This window comes from Mustela erminea, chromosome 19 (genome assembly GCF_009829155.1).
Source record: "Mustela erminea isolate mMusErm1 chromosome 19, mMusErm1.Pri, whole genome shotgun sequence".
NCBI classification, from domain to species: domain Eukaryota; kingdom Metazoa; phylum Chordata; class Mammalia; order Carnivora; family Mustelidae; genus Mustela; species Mustela erminea.
The window spans coordinates 15,082,202-15,100,427 of record NC_045632.1 but is presented as its reverse complement, the minus strand read 5'-3'; the positions used below and the strand labels follow the sequence as shown (position 1 = coordinate 15,100,427).

Sequence of the window (18,226 nt, the reverse complement as noted above, 5' to 3'; positions counted from 1 at the left end):
GATCTGCGAGTTCCTCAATTGAAATAGCAACGAGGCAGAGCCTCCTGCTGGCGAGAAAAAACCCGCGCAGACGCCTCTGGACGCCCTGCCTCCACGCACTACTGCGCAAGCGCACTATCCCAAGCCCGGGTAAGGAGGGCGCGTAGGCGAGTCTTGGGGGCGGAGTCGAGGACGAAGGCTTCCCTTCCCTCCATCCTTTGCGGCCCAACCCAGCCTGTTCTAGCGACATTTTAAACTACGTTTCCCAGAACCGACTGAGGCCCTAGTCTTCCGGTAGCGTCGGCGGAAGCAGTGACTAGATCTGGCTGGGCCACACAGAGGCCGGCTTGGTCACTATGGAGGAAATAGGCATCTTGGTGGAGAAAGCACAGGTCCGGTGGGGCCAGGCTCGCGGGGAGAGGGCGAGGCCGACCTGAGCGGGGTGCTGAGTGGCTGCGGGAATTCCGGCCCAAGTCTGGCTGGCTTTGGAGGCCGCGGTGGAGAGCTCTGTGCCGCCCCGAGGCCTGGCTCGGTGGCTGAATGATGTTAGGAGGGCAGTAAGGCTCAGAACGCGCGGCTGCAGGAATGAGTGACGTTCCGGATTCTTTGGCACGGAATGATTTCGGGGCCTAGCCAGGAGTGCTTAGTGACATCGGTGGCCCGGCGGGGCTGCGGATATGTCGGGGTGTGAGTGATAGGGCCTTGGCCGTGGGCCGAATGATGTCTTACTGTGGGCGGGAGAGCTGACTGACGTTCGGGACTTGGCTGGTGTTGGGGGGCTGCGTAATATCAGTGGTCTGGCCGCGTGATGTTTGCGGCCGACCTAGGGAACTGGATGACATAAGAACCTCATGTGAGTTTGGGTTTTGTGACATGAGGGATGTTTTGGGGAAAACTGGGTATTGTTGGAATGTTCGAAGGTGACTTTAACAGCCTCTAGTGAGATAGCCGTATGATAGTAGGATCTTGTTGAGGGGTTAAGAGGCCTTGGAGTCCGGTAAGGAGTTGATGTGACCTTTAGGCCCTCGTTGGGAGTCTGGTGACCCTGGGGATGGGTAACATCAGGAGCCCATTTAGGGGGCTGAGAGGCTTGTAGGGTCTATTTAGAGGGGCTGAATGATGTCAGGAGCCTCAAGTGGTTCATGGCGGAGGGGGAGGATGCTCTAGATCCTTTCACGAGGGGATGCTCTTCCAGCCTGAGTTTTCTCCCTTGTTCTAGGATGAGATCCCAGCACTGTCTGTGTCACGGCCCCAGACTGGCCTTTCCTTCCTGGGGCCTGAGCCTGAGGACCTGGAGGACCTGTACAGCCGCTACAAGGTACCGTCACCCCCAGTTTGGACCCTGCACAGAGCCCAGCACCCCATACTTCCCGACACCTTCCACTCCCGCCTGGCTCAGCTGGGCCAGAGCCAGCCGTCTGCCTTACCCCTCTCCACTCACAGAAGCTACAGCAAGAGCTGGAGTTCCTCGAGGTGCAGGAGGAGTACATCAAGGATGAGCAGAAGAATTTGAAGAAGGAATTCCTCCATGCCCAGGAGGAGGTGAAGCGGATCCAGAGCATCCCACTGGTCATCGGACAGTTTCTGGAGGCTGTGGATCAGAACACAGCCATTGTGGGCTCCACCACAGGTGCACAGGAGGGTGGGTGGGTGGGGGCACCTCATTTGCTCATCTGTTCGTTCATTGTCGGTTAACTCTTTCTGGTCACGGACCAGGAAGTGTGCTGGAGTCTTAGAAGAGCGAACAAGGCAAAGCGACGTAATGATGTTTTTCTAACTTTGATATAAGAGTAGACGTATATTTCACATTCTCTCTCTATGTGTGTGTATGTTTTGTGTGTGTTCGTGTATATGTATATACCCACGTGTACAGCTGACCTTTGAACAACACAGGTTTGAACTGTGTGGGTCTTATACACGGATTTTTGGATAAATACTGTACAGTACTGTACACTACTGATTCTTACGAATCACTCAGTAACATTTTTTCTGCCTTATTTTACCATAAGGATATAGTACGTAATAGGTAAAACATACAAAACACGTGTTAATTGACTGTGTATGGTATTGGTAAGGCTTCTGGTCAACGGCTATTAGTAGTTGAGTTTTGAGGGAGTCAAGTTATGTATGGATTTTCAATTGCTTGGGGGGTTCTGCGCTGCTAACCCCTGCAGTGTTCAAGGGTCAGTGGCATACGTATACACACTGGAAGTCTCATCAAATGATATTTAGCCTTACTGTGTGTCACATACTCTGATGTTTCCTGTTCCATTCTAGTCTGGTTTTGTCTTAAGCCGTGTTCGGGATGTGATCCTCTAAATTGATTTCATGTGACAGTTACTGAATTGGGACCTGCAATTTGAAACCATGGGTGAAGTGTGAAGGGATTGGGCCCCAGTCAGACTCAGTATGTGGTAGTTGCTGTTGTTAACACGGGCTCAGGCCCTGCCCTCATGATGGGTGTTATTTCTGTGTGTTATCTGTCATTTCCTGCTTTGGCCTCTACTCCTGTGGACCAAGCATGTTCTGGAAGGGTGGGGAAAGGTATATAACTGGGCCTGGAATTGGACTGTTGGGCTGGAGGTGAGGTGGTGAATGGAGGGAGATAACCTGAAATGAGGCTTATGACTTGGACCTGTACGACTTAGGGGGACAATGGGGCTGTCCCTGAGATGCTGACATGGGCAGAAGAGTAGGTTTGGAGGGAGGCAGTGTGGGCAGTTTTGGACTTCACAGGGAGGGGTCTGTGAGGCTGCTAGACAGCCAGGTCTGAAGGTCAGGAGAGAGACTGATGCTGGACAGAGGTGTGTATCACTGCCATAAGAGCAGGTCGATGGGGCCTGGGCAAGCAGGGAGGAGTCTGGTGTGGAGACTTAGGTGGGAGCAGAAGGCTGAATCAGGGGGCTTCTGTGAGGAAGCAGAGGAGGTTGGTTGGAGATATTCAGGAGGCTGAGGGGAGTTGCGTAGGGACTGATGGGTTGTGGAGGGCAGGGGAGAAAGGTCCAGAATGAGGCTTGGGACTTTGGCTGGTGACTAGGGACCACGGGCCTCGCTGAGACAGGGACCCAGGAGGAGCAGCACAGTTTGAGAGAAGATACTGAGACCATATTGGAACGCAGTGAGTGAGGAAGACCCTGGGGACATGTGAGGGGACGCAGTCCAGGAGGCTGCTGTTCAGCTAGGACTGGAGCTCGCGAGACTGTTGGAGCTGGAAATGGACAAGGAAACTGTCATCATGAACGTGGGGATGGCCAGGGGAATGCAAGACTAGAGGCCAGGAGGGTCATTCTGGGTCTGAGTGAAATATACTGGTGGCCTGGCAGCTACTACGACTGCAGGGTTTGGGGGAGGAGATGGTTCTGAGGTTCTGGCACTTCTGACCCCCCCCCCCCAATCTCCCAAAGGCTCCAACTACTATGTGCGCATCCTGAGCACTATTGACCGGGAGCTGCTCAAGCCAAACGCCTCGGTGGCCCTCCACAAACACAGCAATGCCCTGGTAGACGTGCTGCCACCCGAGGCCGACAGCAGCATCATGATGCTCACCTCAGGTGGGAGTGGGAGCCTGGGGCCGGTGGGCCTGAGGGGACCTTGAGGCCAGGCTGGGAGCCCCCGCTCTGCTCTTCCACCAGACCAGAAGCCAGACGTGATGTATGCAGACATCGGGGGCATGGACATCCAGAAGCAGGAGGTGCGGGAGGCCGTGGAGCTCCCGCTTACACACTTTGAGCTCTATAAGCAGGTGAGGGGCTGGGAGGGGCCCCCCGCCCTGGGCCTCGAGTTGGCGGTTGGACTCCCTGTCTCATTCTCCCTTACCTCCGCGTTTCAGATCGGCATCGACCCTCCCCGAGGTGTCCTCATGTACGGCCCACCCGGCTGTGGGAAGACCATGTTGGCAAAGGCCGTGGCTCATCACACAACAGGTGAGCCACTCCCTGGAGCTCTGGCCTTCTGGGCTCGGGACCTTGCCCCCTGCTTTCTCATGTTCCCCAGGAAATGACGAGGTGTGGTGATTAAGAACGGGGGCTGTGGGGTCAAAGCCCCAGGGTGACTCTTACTGGCTGTGCCGTCTTGGGGAGGTGGCTTCACTGCCTTGTGCTTCAGTTCCCTCGTCTCACAGAAGACTTGCCTCTCAGTGGGTTGTCACCCACCAGTAACCGTGAGTTCAAATTCATGGGTTGCAACCAGCATTTAAGAAAATGAAATCGGAAACATCAGAGTCCATCCCACATAGTAGGAGCTCATATGACTTTGTAGAAACCTGTTGCATACACACACGCTTGTGGTTGTTTATGTATCTATTTTTTTCTTTTTTTTTTTTTTTTAAGATTTTATTTATTTATTTGACAGAGATCACAAGCAGGCAGAGAGGAAGGGAAGCAGGCTCCCCGCTGAGCAGAGAGCCCGATATGGGCTTGATCCCAGCACCCTGAGATCATGACCTGAGCTGAAGGCAGAGGCTTAACCCACTGAGCCACCCTCTTTTTCTTATACATGTTATTCTTATGTATTTCTTATCATAGGTTCCAGACAAAAATGTCTGAAGGTCGCTATATTACTGTTTGTAAAGGCTGAGGATAAGCTCAGCACATCTTAAAATCCTAACATGCGAGCTGGGGGGCAGTAGGAGGCAGTGGTTAAGCAGTGGGTTTTCTGGGCCAGGCTGAGTGGGTTTGAGGTCTGCCTCCCCTACAACCATTTATGTAAGCTCGTGTATGATGTCACTACTCAGTAAGTTAGTCTCTCTCTGACTCCTGTTTTCTGTTTCTGATTACTCAGAGGATTAAATCAATATAAAGCTAGAACCATACCTGACACGTAGAGAGTGGACAAGAAATGTCAGCCATTGTCACGAACGTTCATTTGCTTAGAGGTTCCTGGGACTTCTGCTCTCCCAGGCCTGGAGCTGAGCTCAGATGTGTCCCCTGTGGTGGAGAATCTCCCAGTGTGACTGGGGAAAAAGGAAAAGAAACACTTAGAATTCAGTTACTATTTATTGAATACCTGATGTGTGCCAAGCCGTGTTTTAGGTGCTGGAGAGGTGGCAGTGAACAGAACGAAGTTTTCTTTCTTTGTGGAGGTGATATCTTAGTTGGGGATGTACTTGAACAGATAAACAGGTGAACAGATTAGAGATCACATGGTACCGAATGTGCGATGAGAGGAAGCAGGACCAGGGGATAGAGAATAGTATGGCTGCCACTTTGCATGGCAGAACTGGGGGGTGGTCTCGGAAGACGTTTATGAAGCAACATTTACATAAAGACCTAAAATACGTGCAGGAGTGAGTCCTGAGGATGTCTGGGGGAGGCTGGAACATGCTTAGTGTCCCAGGAATAATAGGGAGGCCCTATAGTCGAAAGGAGTGAACAGGGGGCTCACAGTTACAGGGGAGGTTGAGTGGGAGCAGTCTGCCAAGCAGCAGATGCCCTGGAGAAGCAGGGAGAGAAATGGGATTGCCCTTACAGGAGGGCGAGTCGGTCCATTCTGCCTGTGCCTCTCAGGTGGGGCTTCCCAGAGGAAGCGAGGCATGAGCGATTTGTTGGGCATGCAGCTGGGAGGGAGGATCCCAGAGTAGTATGTGCAAAGGCCCGGGGTGGGAAAGAACTTTGATTTAGTGAATCGTGAGTAGACCATGACTGAACTCCACAAGGGCATTGGTTCTTTCCCATTTTTCCAGCGCCTGCTCAGTAATCTCACTGTGGTACTTGGTCAGCCAATGTTGGGGGCCTGGCTGAAGGAGGGCTGTGCTGGGCAGGACCCCAGCGGTGAGACTGGGGAACTCAGAAAGGTTGTAAATATAGTCTCAGCGTGAATCTCAGATTTTGCACATTGTCCTGAGAGCGCGGTGGCTTTAGACAGGCAGGGTTCAATAGAAATACAGCACAAGCCGCATCTAGAATTTAAAAATTTTAAGTACCCATTTAAAAAAATAAGTTAGAAGAAATAGGTGAACCTATTAAATCTTATATAACAAGTATCCTCTAAATATCATTATTTGAACAGGTAGCAGATAGAAAATTTGAGATTTTTTCCTTTTACTTTCTTTTTTTTTTTTTTTTTATGTTTTTTTTTTTTTTTTAGATTTTATTTATTTATTTGTCAGAGAGAGAGCGAGCGAGAGCAAGCACAGGCAGACAGAGTGGAAGGCAGAGTCAGGGAGAAGCAGGCTCCCTGCGGAGCAAGGAGCCCGATGTGGGACTCCATCCCAGGACGCTGGGATCATGACCTGAGCCGAAGGCAGCCGCTTAACCAACTGAGCCACCCAGGCGTCCCTTAAAGATTTAATTTATTTATTTGGCAGACAGAGGTCACAAGTAGGCAGAGAGGCAGGCAGAGAGAGAGGAAGAAGCAGGGTCCCCACTGAGCAGAGAGCCCAATGTGGGGCTCAATCCCAGGACCCTGGGATCATGACCCGAGCCGAAGGCAGAGGCTTTAACCCACTGAGCCACCCAGGCACCCCCTATTACTTTCTTTAATAAAATATATGTAACAAAAATTACCATTTTAGCCATTTTTTTAAAAGGTTTTATTTATTCATTTGAGAGAGAGACCATGAGAGGGGAGAGATCAGAGGGAGAAGCAGACTCCCAGCCCAGCAGGTAGCCTGATGTGGGACTCGATTGTGGGACTCCAGGATCATGACCTGAGCTGAAGGCAGTTGCTTAACCAACTGAGCCACCCAGGTGCCCCTGACCAGTTTTTAAGTATATAGTTCAGTGGTATTAAAAACATTCACAGTGCTGCACAACCTCTGCCACTGTCCCATTTCCAGAACTTGTTCGTCATCCCAGACTGAAACTTGTATCCATTAGACGCTAACTCCGTTTTTCTCCAGACTCCTTCGCCCCCAAACCTGATAACCTCTATTCTGCATTCAGCGGCGATAAATTGGGCTGTCATATATGAGTATCTCATAGAAGTTGATGATTTGTACAATGTTTGTTTTTTCGTGACGGGCTTTTTCATTTAACCTCGTCTTCAGGGCTCATCCATGCTGAAGCAGGTGTCAAACAGAATTCCTTTTTAAGGCCAGATAATATTCCACTGTATGTATGTACCCTGTTTTCTTTATGTGGACATCTATGAAGATATTTTACACTTGTTTATGCTAAGTCTCTGGAAGTCCAATGAGTATTTCACAGTGACAGCCTATCTCATTTTGGACCAGCCACATTTCCGTTTCCCTAGCAGCCACATGTAGCCAGTGGCCACCCCATTAGAGAAGTGGTATGATCAGATTAGCTTTTTGAAAGATGATCCTGGCAGCTGGTAGTGAACTGGAGGGAGGAGAAATCTGATAGCCAATCAGAAGACTTTGGAGTGATCAGGAGGACTGTTGTAGCCTTGGGCAAAGGCCTTGGAGGTGGTTGGAGAGAGAAGGTAGAATCAAGGGGCAGAAGTGACCGGATTTACTGACTGACTAGAAGGGGTTGGCAAGTGGGAGGGGTGAGGAGCAACTTCCATTTCCTCCCTTGGGTCATGGGCGGATGGGTAATGGTGACCTTCACAGGACTGGCTCAGGGGAAGACGGAGTGAATGTGGGACGCGCTATAATTCAGTGACCTGGAGATTTTCACTGAAACACAGTACAAGAGATTGGGAGGATGAGAAAGGGGAGGCAGGGGGACGGGGCACTGCAGCAACTGAGTGTGGGGAAGGCAGACAGACCAAGATCCAAGTCAGATACGGGGAGCTCAGAAGTTGGGATTTCACAGTTAACAGCATGGACACCTGCAGAGCAGCCACAGAAATGTGTGGCGGAAGCAGACCCTGGGATGTGTTTAGATACCCTGAGGTTGGCCAGTGAGCAAGCCCGCACGTAATGAAGGTATCGCAGAGGAGGGACACCTTGAGCCACGTGTGGATGCTGGATGTTAGGGCATGGCAGGCCGGGCCAGCCAAGTGCACGGCTCCAGGTTAGGACAGAAGACCACAGGGCTGCATCGTGGACAGTGTGACTCCCTTCCCTGCGGTGGCTGAAAGGAGGGTTGTGGGGGTTGATCCATGCCTCGCAGAGCCACATCTAGTCGTTAACAAATACGTTCAAAAGGAGAGGCCCAGAACAAGCCTGTCTTCAACCACATTGCCACTTGCTGGTTAATCAGAATATGTGCTTGGGGTCCCGGATTCTTGCATGATATTCAAAAGTGGGTCCTTTTCCACGGAACTCCAAGCTCTCAGTGAGGTGGTATTATACCGTAGTGTATGGACAGCATCTCCTTTTTTTTTTTTTTTTTGTAATGATTCTATTTATTTGACAGAGAGAGAGACACAGGAGAGGGAACACAAGCAGGGGGAGTGAGAGAGGGAGATGCAGGCTTCCCCAATTAGGGAGCCTGATGTGGGGCCCAATCCCATGAGCCTGGGATCATGACGTGAGCCGAAGTATAATGTGAGCAGATGCCTAACAACCGAGCCATCCAGGTGCCCCACAGATCTCTTTTGTCTCTTACTGATTTTTTCAACATGTGGAGATCCAGGGGTTTGTTTTTTCTGTCTTAGATTCCCCAGATGTCTCTGTTTTCCTCCATATGGGCTTTTGAAGCACAGCTGCTTTTTTTTTTTTTTTTTTTTTGAGATGATGTCCTGGTATTTACATGTTGTGCCAAAAACAACACATCTGTGGTAGGATTCGTGATTTGGGCTGCTGGGTTGCTGTGGGGAGCTGGCAGATGGCTGGTTCTCCCAGCAGGATCTGGGATGCAGCCCCAGGGAATGAGAGAATGGCTGGGTTACTTGGAGTGGGTGTCAAAGAAAGAGGTGTCTTCAGGGGATTCTCAGTTTCAGTAAAGCAGCATGGCCCCGTGGGAGGCCCTTCCTCATCTAACCCTTGTCATCCCGCCATCAGCTGCATTTATCCGGGTCGTGGGCTCAGAGTTTGTACAGAAGTACCTGGGCGAGGGCCCCCGTATGGTCCGGGACGTGTTCCGCCTGGCCAAGGAGAACGCACCTGCCATCATCTTCATCGATGAGATCGATGCCATTGCCACCAAGAGATTTGACGCCCAGACGGGGGGTGAGTGATGCCTCAGCAGGGCCTGGGGTCTTGGGCAGGCTTGTACGGGATGTCTAGGACTGACTGTGTTGTGCTCTCTAGCTGACAGGGAGGTTCAGAGAATCCTGCTGGAGTTGCTGAATCAAATGGATGGATTTGACCAGAACGTTAACGTCAAGGTTTGGGGTTCAGGGTGGACAGGGGGAGGTGTGGTATGGGAATTAGGGAAAGGTGGAGGTTGGCATGTATGGGGGCAGGTATCATGACAGGAAGGAGGGTGTGGGGGGGCACCGAGGTCTGAGCTGGCCTGTCCCCAATGCCAGGTGATCATGGCCACAAACAGAGCAGACACTCTGGATCCTGCCCTGCTGCGGCCAGGACGCCTTGACCGTAAAATCGAATTTCCACTCCCTGACCGCCGCCAGAAGAGATTGATTTTCTCCACTATCACCAGCAAGATGAATCTCTCTGAGGAGGTTGACTTGGAAGACTGTATCCTGCTCTAGAAGGGAGGGGAGGGTCCCGGTTGGGAGCAGGGACTGGATCTTCATCACCACCTCTGCCTTCACCGCGACCCACCTTGTGCAGGGTGGGACACCAGGGTCCAACAATGGGGGTGGTGACAAAGACAGCTGGAGGATGACTTCTGGTTCTAGGCTCCTACCCTCTTGTGCAGGGAATGGTTCCTTAACTCACCTGCCACAGATGTGGCCCGACCAGATAAGATTTCGGGAGCTGATATCAACTCCATCTGTCAGGAGGTGAGTGAGGGTTTCTCTTTTGGAGGCAGGGGTATATGGAGACCCTTCCTTTTTGAGACCACTCTGCCGCCATCCTCGTGCCCCATGTTGTCTCCCTGGGGCTTGGGGCCTGGTCTCTTCCCCCACCATCACTAGGGCTGGGGAATAGATTTTAACTGTCATCCCTCAACAGAGTGGAATGTTGGCAGTCCGTGAGAACCGCTACATTGTTCTGGCAAAGGACTTCGAGAAAGCATACAAGACCGTCATCAAGAAGGATGAGCAGGAGCATGAGTTTTATAAGTGACCCAGCCCCTGTGGGGGAAGGGGAGGGGAGAGGAGGGACTTCTCTCACCTCCCAACTTCTGTCCCCAAACCTAGTGTTCTTTTTTCTCTACCCAGGATTGGTTTACTCAATAAATATACAAGATTAAATCTGTTCTGTTTCTTCCTAAAAGTTTCACTCCTTTGGAGAAAACTGGGCCATGAATAGGATATTCTGTCCGTCCTGCTCTTCTGACAGACGAATGGGTGAGGTACAGGCCTGGGTTACAGTTTGAGAGAGAAGCAAAGAATTCAGATCAGATGACTTTAGAAATTTGGGGGAAAGAACGGAAACCGAATCGCAGACTGGCCCTTGACCACATAATAAAGCCCCCGCACGTTTCGTCACCCACATTTCCTAGAGTAGGTAGAAGACCATTTGTGTCTTTGGTGATTCCTGCCTTCCTCACACTCAGAGGGAGTATCAAGGATGAGGAGATAGCCCTGCAGAGTCCCCAAGAGTAGGGATGAGGGTTGTGGAGAGGAGGTGGGATGCCTGGGTTTTGTGATTATCTCTGGCTCTCCTCCATATGGTCTTGTTGGGGCACAAATGTGTTTGGTTGGACCAATGCCCACTCTCTCTTGAGGGTTCTCCCTCTGGGCAGCCTTCCCTAATGCCCCAAGTTAGGAAGGAACCCTTCTGTGCACACGACCCCATGTACCTGCTCTACTTGGCACTTACGCCCCCTTAGACTTTGTCACGTGCTTGCCTGTCCCTCCTCCAAATGGAACCTCCTATAGGCAAGGGATTGTGACCTGATCACAATTCAAGTCCCAGTGCCTACACATGGTAGACTTTCACTTAATATTTCTTGAACAAATACATGAATGTCACTATGTATTTGAAGGTGAGCTAGGAAGAAAGTATATGGAAAAACAGTAGTCACAGGTCCTTGAGGAGATAGGGGTGATTCTTCTGCAGAGGAGCATGACGGGTTGAGTGGAGACGTTACCCTTTCTTCCCCCCCCGCCCCCCGGAACTCGCTAAAGTAAGAGTAAGGAGAGAAGAGCAAGATGGACATTCACAAGAACACAGGAGGAGAGAGGACACAGGAGCAACACAGTTTTGGGGAGAGGCTGATAACTACTCATCAATCCAACTGAGCCTGAGCTACAGGGGAGCCCAAACAGATTCTCACACTTGAGAGATCACAGGTGCCCCGTTCTGAAGGGGAGGGCTGGAAACATGGACTACCAGAACGGCTACACAAAAATCAGAATTCAGACACCAAGTGGGATTTGAACCTGGCCTGCAGTGAAAGAATGAACGGTTGTTATTCCAGGCTCCAAGCCCCTTCTCCAGCCTGGCTGGAGGTTTACTCCAGGAAAGGATGGACCTTGGGTCCCTGGGCTGTCAGGCCTGAAGCAGGTATAAGAGAGGGCGCGTGTGCCAAAGACAAGCTTAAGTGAGAGCCCCAGGCAGGCAACTGAAGGATTCTATCAGGAAACTGAGCAGCATGAGAGAAAGAAAAGAGGAGGGGTTGTTCAGACACATTAAACCCTCATCTTTCCCACTCAGTAGCAGCTAATACCTAAAACTGACGAATTAACAAAAGCATAGACTTTGGAAAGACGGAAGTGAATTTCAAAACAAACAGGATGGGAAGTAGTTGACTCTTGGAGTAGACTGGAAATACGGAGGGGTGAGGGTGTGATGGGAATGCTGTTGTTTTGCTATATACTATACGTATACACATAACAGGACAGTGTTGAATGGCAGCACCTTGTTTCTGACCGTAGGGAAAAATCAGTGAATATTTTATCACAAGGTGTCTGTTAGATGTTCATTTTCGTACACATCCCTTCTCAAACGGAGAGTTTTGTTTCATTCGTAGCTTATCGAGAGTCATCATGAATCGTATCGAGTGTTGTCAAATACATAAAAAGCAATTACTGACACGATCTTTTGGTTTCTTTCCTTCTTAAGATAGTGAATTACTTTGATTAATTTTAGAATGTCATACCAGCCTTGAATTCCTAGGTTAGGCCCCACCTGGTCATGATGTATTATCCTTTATATATACTGCTGAATTCCGTTCGCTAATTGTGGGTTTGTGGTGGGGGGAAGGTTTGGAGATTTTTATGTGTATGCTTACAAATTTTTATTTATTTATTTGACAGACAGAGATCACAAAAAGTAGGCAGAGAGGCAGGCAGAGAAAGGAGGAAGCAGGCTCCCCACCGAGCAGGGCGCCTGATTCCGGTCTCAATCCCAGAACCCTGGGATCATGACCCAAGCCAGAGGCAGAGGCTTTAACCCACTGAGCCACCCAGGTGCCCCTGTGTCTATGCTTATTACTGATCTTGGTTTACGATTTTTTTCCCTCATAATATCTTTCTCAGATTTTAGATCAGTATTAAGTTGAAATGGGAAATGTTCCTTCTTTCTCTATTTTCTGAAAGTGATACTGGTGTTGTATTATTTCTTTCTTAAATCTTGGGTCCAGTTGACATTAAAGTCATCTGAACCTGGAGTTTTCTTTGTGGGAAAGATTTATAGTTTCAAGGATGATATATGTCTCCAATTTGAAGTTTTATATTACAGCAGAGAAATGAAAATTAAATTTAAAAGAAAAAAGTTCCATTTTTAGAGAACATAAAATACTAGGAATAAATTTAACAAAACACACACCTGAAAATTACACAATTTTGCTGTGAAAAGCTAGAGAATACCTAAATAAATGGAAAGATGTGCCATAATCATGGCTGAGTTTAGAAATCCATCTTCCTCAAATTGAACTGTATGTTTAATGGAAGTGAACTAAAATCCCAACAGGCACTTCAGAAGTTGCTGGGTTGATTGTAAACGTGTGGACATGCAAAGGACTTAGAATACTTCAGGGTATTTTAAAAGAAGAACAAAGCTGGGGGATTTATACTACCGGAACTCAAGCTAATTTACTCTGAAGCTAAAATCAAGGCAATGTGGTATTGGTATAATGATAAATTGATAAGTGGAACAAAATAGAAGATCAAGAAATAGATCTATATCCATACAGTCATTTAATTGTCCTTAAAAACTCTAAGGTGGTTCAATGCAAGAAAGGACAGTTCTTTCAAAAAATGGTGCTGAAATAATGGGATAAACTTGGGAAAATTAACCTCAACCTATGTCTAACACCATCCCCCCAAATTAAATTGAGGTGAATCAAAGACATAAAAGAACTATGAAGTTTCTAAAATTAAATATGGTAGAATATCCTTATGGCCTTGGAGCAAGCAAAAGCCCTAACTTAAAATATATATATATATATATATATATATATATATATATATATATCAATTGAACTTCCCAAAAATGAAAAATTTAGTTATGGGCTAACACGAAATATTTATAATACATACATCCAAAAAGGGGTTCTCTTTAGCATATCTAAAGAACTCAGACAACTTGATAGGATGAAAATCAAAACCAAAAAATGGGCAAAAAATATGAACAGACACTTCACAAAAGATAGACAAATGGCCAAAAAAAAAAAACACCAAAAGAAAAAGGAAAAATTTCACATCATGAGTATTTAAACCATATTACTTTGGGTAAGGTATGGCAATGCAGATCAAGAAAGAGAGTGGAGAATTTTATAATTTATTATACTCACAGTTCCCAGGGGAGAACACAGCATGCCACATGGGGTTGCTCTGGGGAAGTGCCAGTGTCACACACAAGGCCACGGGAGCGAAGAGAACAATGGGCAAGCACTTTTACTGCTTTTTCTGTGGGAAGAAATGAAAGAGGCAAGGTAAGCAGGCTTAGGACTGCGACTGAATAATTTCAGCAGGCTCTGGGGAAGAGGGGCTGTCCCTGGTTGGTACCTGGTGCTGGGGCAATTAGGGTGCGTGTACAGTGTCCTGTACAGAGTGTGACTGCCCAACGAGAGAGGTAGTTCGGGTGTGCGCTTAACCAGCAGCTCAAGAAGAGCAACTGACTGACTTCTAGCCAGGGTCTAAAAGTATTTGGGGATTACCTGTTTGTAAAAACGGTATTATCATGAGCCCTCAAGTCACCAAGAAAAACACAAAGCAGTCACAATAGCAAGTACAACGTACTACCAAAATGATTAAAATGTGAAAGACAGACAATGTCAAACGTTAACAAGGCTGTGGAGAAACTGGAACTGTCATGTATCACTTTTGAGAGTATAAGCTAGCACAACTACTATATAAAGCAATTTGGCATTTCTTGTAAAATTAAACACAGATCTATACTATGATCTAGTAATTTCACTCCTGGGCATCTATGCGAGAGAATTAGAAATATATACCTACAGGAAACTTGTTCAGGAATGTTAACAGCAATTTTACACATAGGCACAACTCAATTAAAAAAGACCACCCCTCACCCCCAAGTCCTTGAAGCCATAAGCAACCACTAATCTACTTTCATCTCTGAATTTCCCTATTCTGGAATTTCATCTGAATGTGATCATAGAACATGTGTGGTCTTTTGTGACTGGGTTATGTTATGTTTGTTTGTTTGTTTTCACTTAGCAGAATGTTTTTCAAGGTTCATCCCAGTTATAGTATAAATTACTACCTCATTCCTTGTGTTTGATCCACTGGATTTGATTGCAAGGACTGCTGTGACAAAGTACCACAGGGTGGTGGCTTCAATAACAGAAAGGTGTTTCCTTGTATTTGTACAGGCTCAATGTCCAACATGAATGTGTCAGCAGGGTTGTTTCTTCTCCCTGTGTCTTTACATGGTCTTCCTTCTGTATGGGCAGTGTCCTTTTGTGTCCTAATCTCTTTTTATTTCTTTTTTTTAAGATTTTTTAAAAATTTATTTGACAGAGATCACAAGTAGGCAGAGAGGCAGGCAGAGCGAGAGGAAGGGAAGCAGGCTCCCCGCTGAGCAGAGAGCCTGATGCAGGGCTCCATCCCAGGAGCCTGAGACCATGACCTGAGCCAAAGGCAGAGGCTTAACCCACTGAGCCACTCAGGTGCCCCCTAATCGCTTTTTATAAAGACACTAGTCATTGCACTAGGGCCCACCTTCATGACTTCACTAAACCTTAATTACTTCTTTCAAGACCCAATCTCCAAATCACCTTCTGAGGTACTTGGTGCTAGGACTTCAATATATGAATTTTGGGGAGACAAATTCATCCCACAACAGCCACATTTTGCTTCTCCACCTGTTGATGGACATACACTTACTTCCACTTACTTCCACATTTTGTGGATAATGCTGTTGTAAAAATCCATTTACAAGTTTAACTATCTTTTGGCGGGGGAATTCGAACTCTAGTTTGATTGGTCTGGTTTGTTCACAGTTAAGCATCCTGCTCAGAGAACCAAAGGGCCAGCTGATGGTGAGGGAAGACAGTGTCCCCAGCCTTCCAGAGTCATGGGTTTTCAGGGCTCCCCCAGCCCAAAGCTATTCTCTGCCCTTGTGCCTAGGAGGAAAAAAGGAAAGAGCCTCTTTGGGTGGGGGAGTGAGAGGCAGCTATGGGATAATTTTATTGTAAAGCCCAGGGTCTGTTCTTCACAGCAGGAGGTAGTAATCACATAAAGGTTTTTTTGTTTGTTTGTTTGTTTGTTTTTTTGACAGAGATCACAAATAGGCAGAGAGGCAGGCAGAGGTAGGGGGTGCTGCGAAGCAGGCTCCCTGCTGAGCAGAGAGCCCGATGATGCCGATGCCGGGCTTGATCCCAGGACCCTGGGATCATGACCTGAGTCGAAGGCAGAGGCTTAATCCACTGAGCCACCCAGGCGCCCCTACATAAAGTTTTATTATAAACTTATAATAAATGAGAGAATTATATATTATTCTTACTTTTGGGGGGGGTTTCTTAAATTTTTTTCACCAAAACAAAACAAAAACAAAAAACCAAACCAAAACAAAAACAGCAGGAAAGAAAAATACAAGAAGCAAATGAGCCAGAAACCTGGGTTCAGATCAGAAGGGACCAGGGAGATGAGAACCAGGCTGTTACTCCTGGAGCAGTAACACTATGGCTGGCCCCAGGGCTCTCTCCAGGGATCTTGGGAGAATGGCAGCAAGCCCTAGAAGGAAAGACAAAGGTGGGAAGATGGCAGTCCCCAGACTAGCAGCAGTACTGTTCCTCTGGTGGCCACCATGGGCAGTCAACTGGGTTGAAAATATTAGAGGTCCCTATGTCTGGAGGCCCGGTCTCCAAAGCATGGGCCCATGGGGGTCAGACAAAGGGAAGAAGTGGGAAGGGAAGGCACAGAAGTGCTGTGAGTTCTACCAGAGTCCTTCCCTGGGACCATGGGGATCCAGGGGATAAGGGGAAACAGGACTCTTTCCTGTTTGTCAGTCGATTGGTTTCTTTAGGCTTTCCAACTGGTCCCTGATACCTACAAACTTGTGCCCCATGTCCCTTCCTTGATGGCCAGCACATTGGGGAACAGCTGATATCTCATACTCATAATGTGTGGTCATTAATGTCCACCTTGGTCATTACCACCTTTCCATGTTGTTCGGCCACCATCTTCTCTAGCCTTGGCCCGAGAGAAAAAACTGCAGGGGGCACACCACTGTGCATGGGAACCCACAAGCACTGGTGTCTCAATGTTGACAACTCCGTCTTGAAAGTCAGGTCCACCCAGATCTTAAAGGTCACTGTAGAGACTCTGGTGAGAGTATATTGTTCATGTCAGGCCTCCAGGACTGTACTGTGGGTTCTTCAGAGCCCTGGAGGTAAGGGGTGCCCACCTCATCAGGAGAAGTCTTTGAGCCATCTTCCTACAGTATGAGTGGAGAGCTACACAGATTGGCCCTCCCCACCCATCAAAGGTACTCCTCCATTTACAAGTTTTTGTGTGAACATGTTTTTTATTTCTCTTGGGTACATACCCAGAAGTAGAATTGCTGGGTGATATGGGAACACTATGTTTAATCATTTAAGGAACCGCTAGCCTGTTAACCCATGTAACTGCACCATTTTACACTCCCACCAGCAGTGTCTGAGAATTCCAATTTCTCTATATCTTCACCAACACCTATTATCTCTCTTTCTTTTTTTAAAAGTTTTTATTTATTTATTTGCCAGAGAGAGAGAGAGAGAGAGATCACAAGTAGGCAGAGGAGCAGGCAGAGAGAGGGGGGAAGCAGGCTCCCCGCTGAGCAGAGAGCCTGATGCAGGGGTCCATCCCAGGACCTTGATATCATGACCTGAGCTGAAGGCAGAGGCTTAACCCACGGAGCCACCCAGGCACCCCTATTATCTCTTTTTTAAAATTCTAGTCACCTTAATGGGTATGAAATTGTAACTCAGTGTGATTTCAATTTGCGTTTCCCTGCTGGTTAATAATGTTGACTATCTTTTCGAGTGCTTGCTGGCCATTTGTATATTGTCCTTGGTGGAATAGTCATTCAGAATCTTTGCCAAACTGTAATTATTTGTATTTATATATTTTTATATACTTTTATATAATTTCCTCAAGAAAATATAACAATTATGAATATGTATGCCCCTAACAACAGAACCCACAGTTATACAAAATAAAAACTGACAAAATTGAACGGAGACATAGACAATTCATTCATAGAAGTTGGGAAGTTAAACAATATACTCTCAATAATTGATATAACAATCCAGCAGAAAATCAGCAGGAATACAGAAAACTTAAATAATATTAGCAAACAATTTGACTAAGCTGATATTTATTGAGCACTCTACCAAGAGAAGAATACACACTCTTTTTAAGGCAGCATGCCCTATTAGTCTCTCCAGGCTAAGTAATATGCTAGACCATAAAGCATCTTAATAAATTTTTTAAAAAATGAAATCATGCTAAGTATGTTCTCTGCCTACAATGGAAATAAATCAGAAATCAATAACTAAGGAAATTTGGGATCCAAAAATATTTTAATCAACACATTTCTAAATACTCTAGGATTCAAGAAAATTATGAGAAATTAGAAAGTATTTTGAACTGAAGGAGAATAAAAACAAAGCCTATCAAAATGTATGGGATGCAGTTAAGGATGTTTTTAGTGGGAAATTCATATCTTACATACATGCCTATGGTACCATGAAAGAATTAAGATCTAAAATCATTTGGAAGAATTTACCAGTGAGGCTGTTTGATCCCAAGCTTTTCTTTGTTGGAAGGTACTGGGATGCTGATTCAATCTCCTTTCTCGTTTTAAGTATATTTAGATTTTCTATTTCTTCATGATTCAGTATTATAAGGTTGTGTTTCTAGCGATTTGTCC

At 47.2% G+C, this 18,226-nt stretch overlaps 1 protein-coding gene across 1 annotated transcript; it reads left to right on the top strand.

Annotated features, from left to right (window-relative positions):
• The first annotated feature begins 244 nt into the window (after positions 1 to 244).
• Positions 245 to 10,158, top strand: PSMC4 (proteasome 26S subunit, ATPase 4). The gene is made up of 11 exons (XM_032325216.1): positions 245 to 371; positions 1,199 to 1,297; positions 1,423 to 1,609; positions 3,384 to 3,530; positions 3,612 to 3,721; positions 3,809 to 3,902; positions 8,831 to 8,998; positions 9,080 to 9,156; positions 9,301 to 9,469; positions 9,683 to 9,738; positions 9,911 to 10,158. The coding sequence occupies exons 1-11, from the start codon at positions 336 to 338 to the stop codon at positions 10,022 to 10,024; spliced, it is 1,257 nt and encodes a 418-aa protein (XP_032181107.1). The 5' UTR covers positions 245 to 335; the 3' UTR covers positions 10,025 to 10,158.
• The last annotated feature ends 8,068 nt before the right edge of the window (positions 10,159 to 18,226 follow it).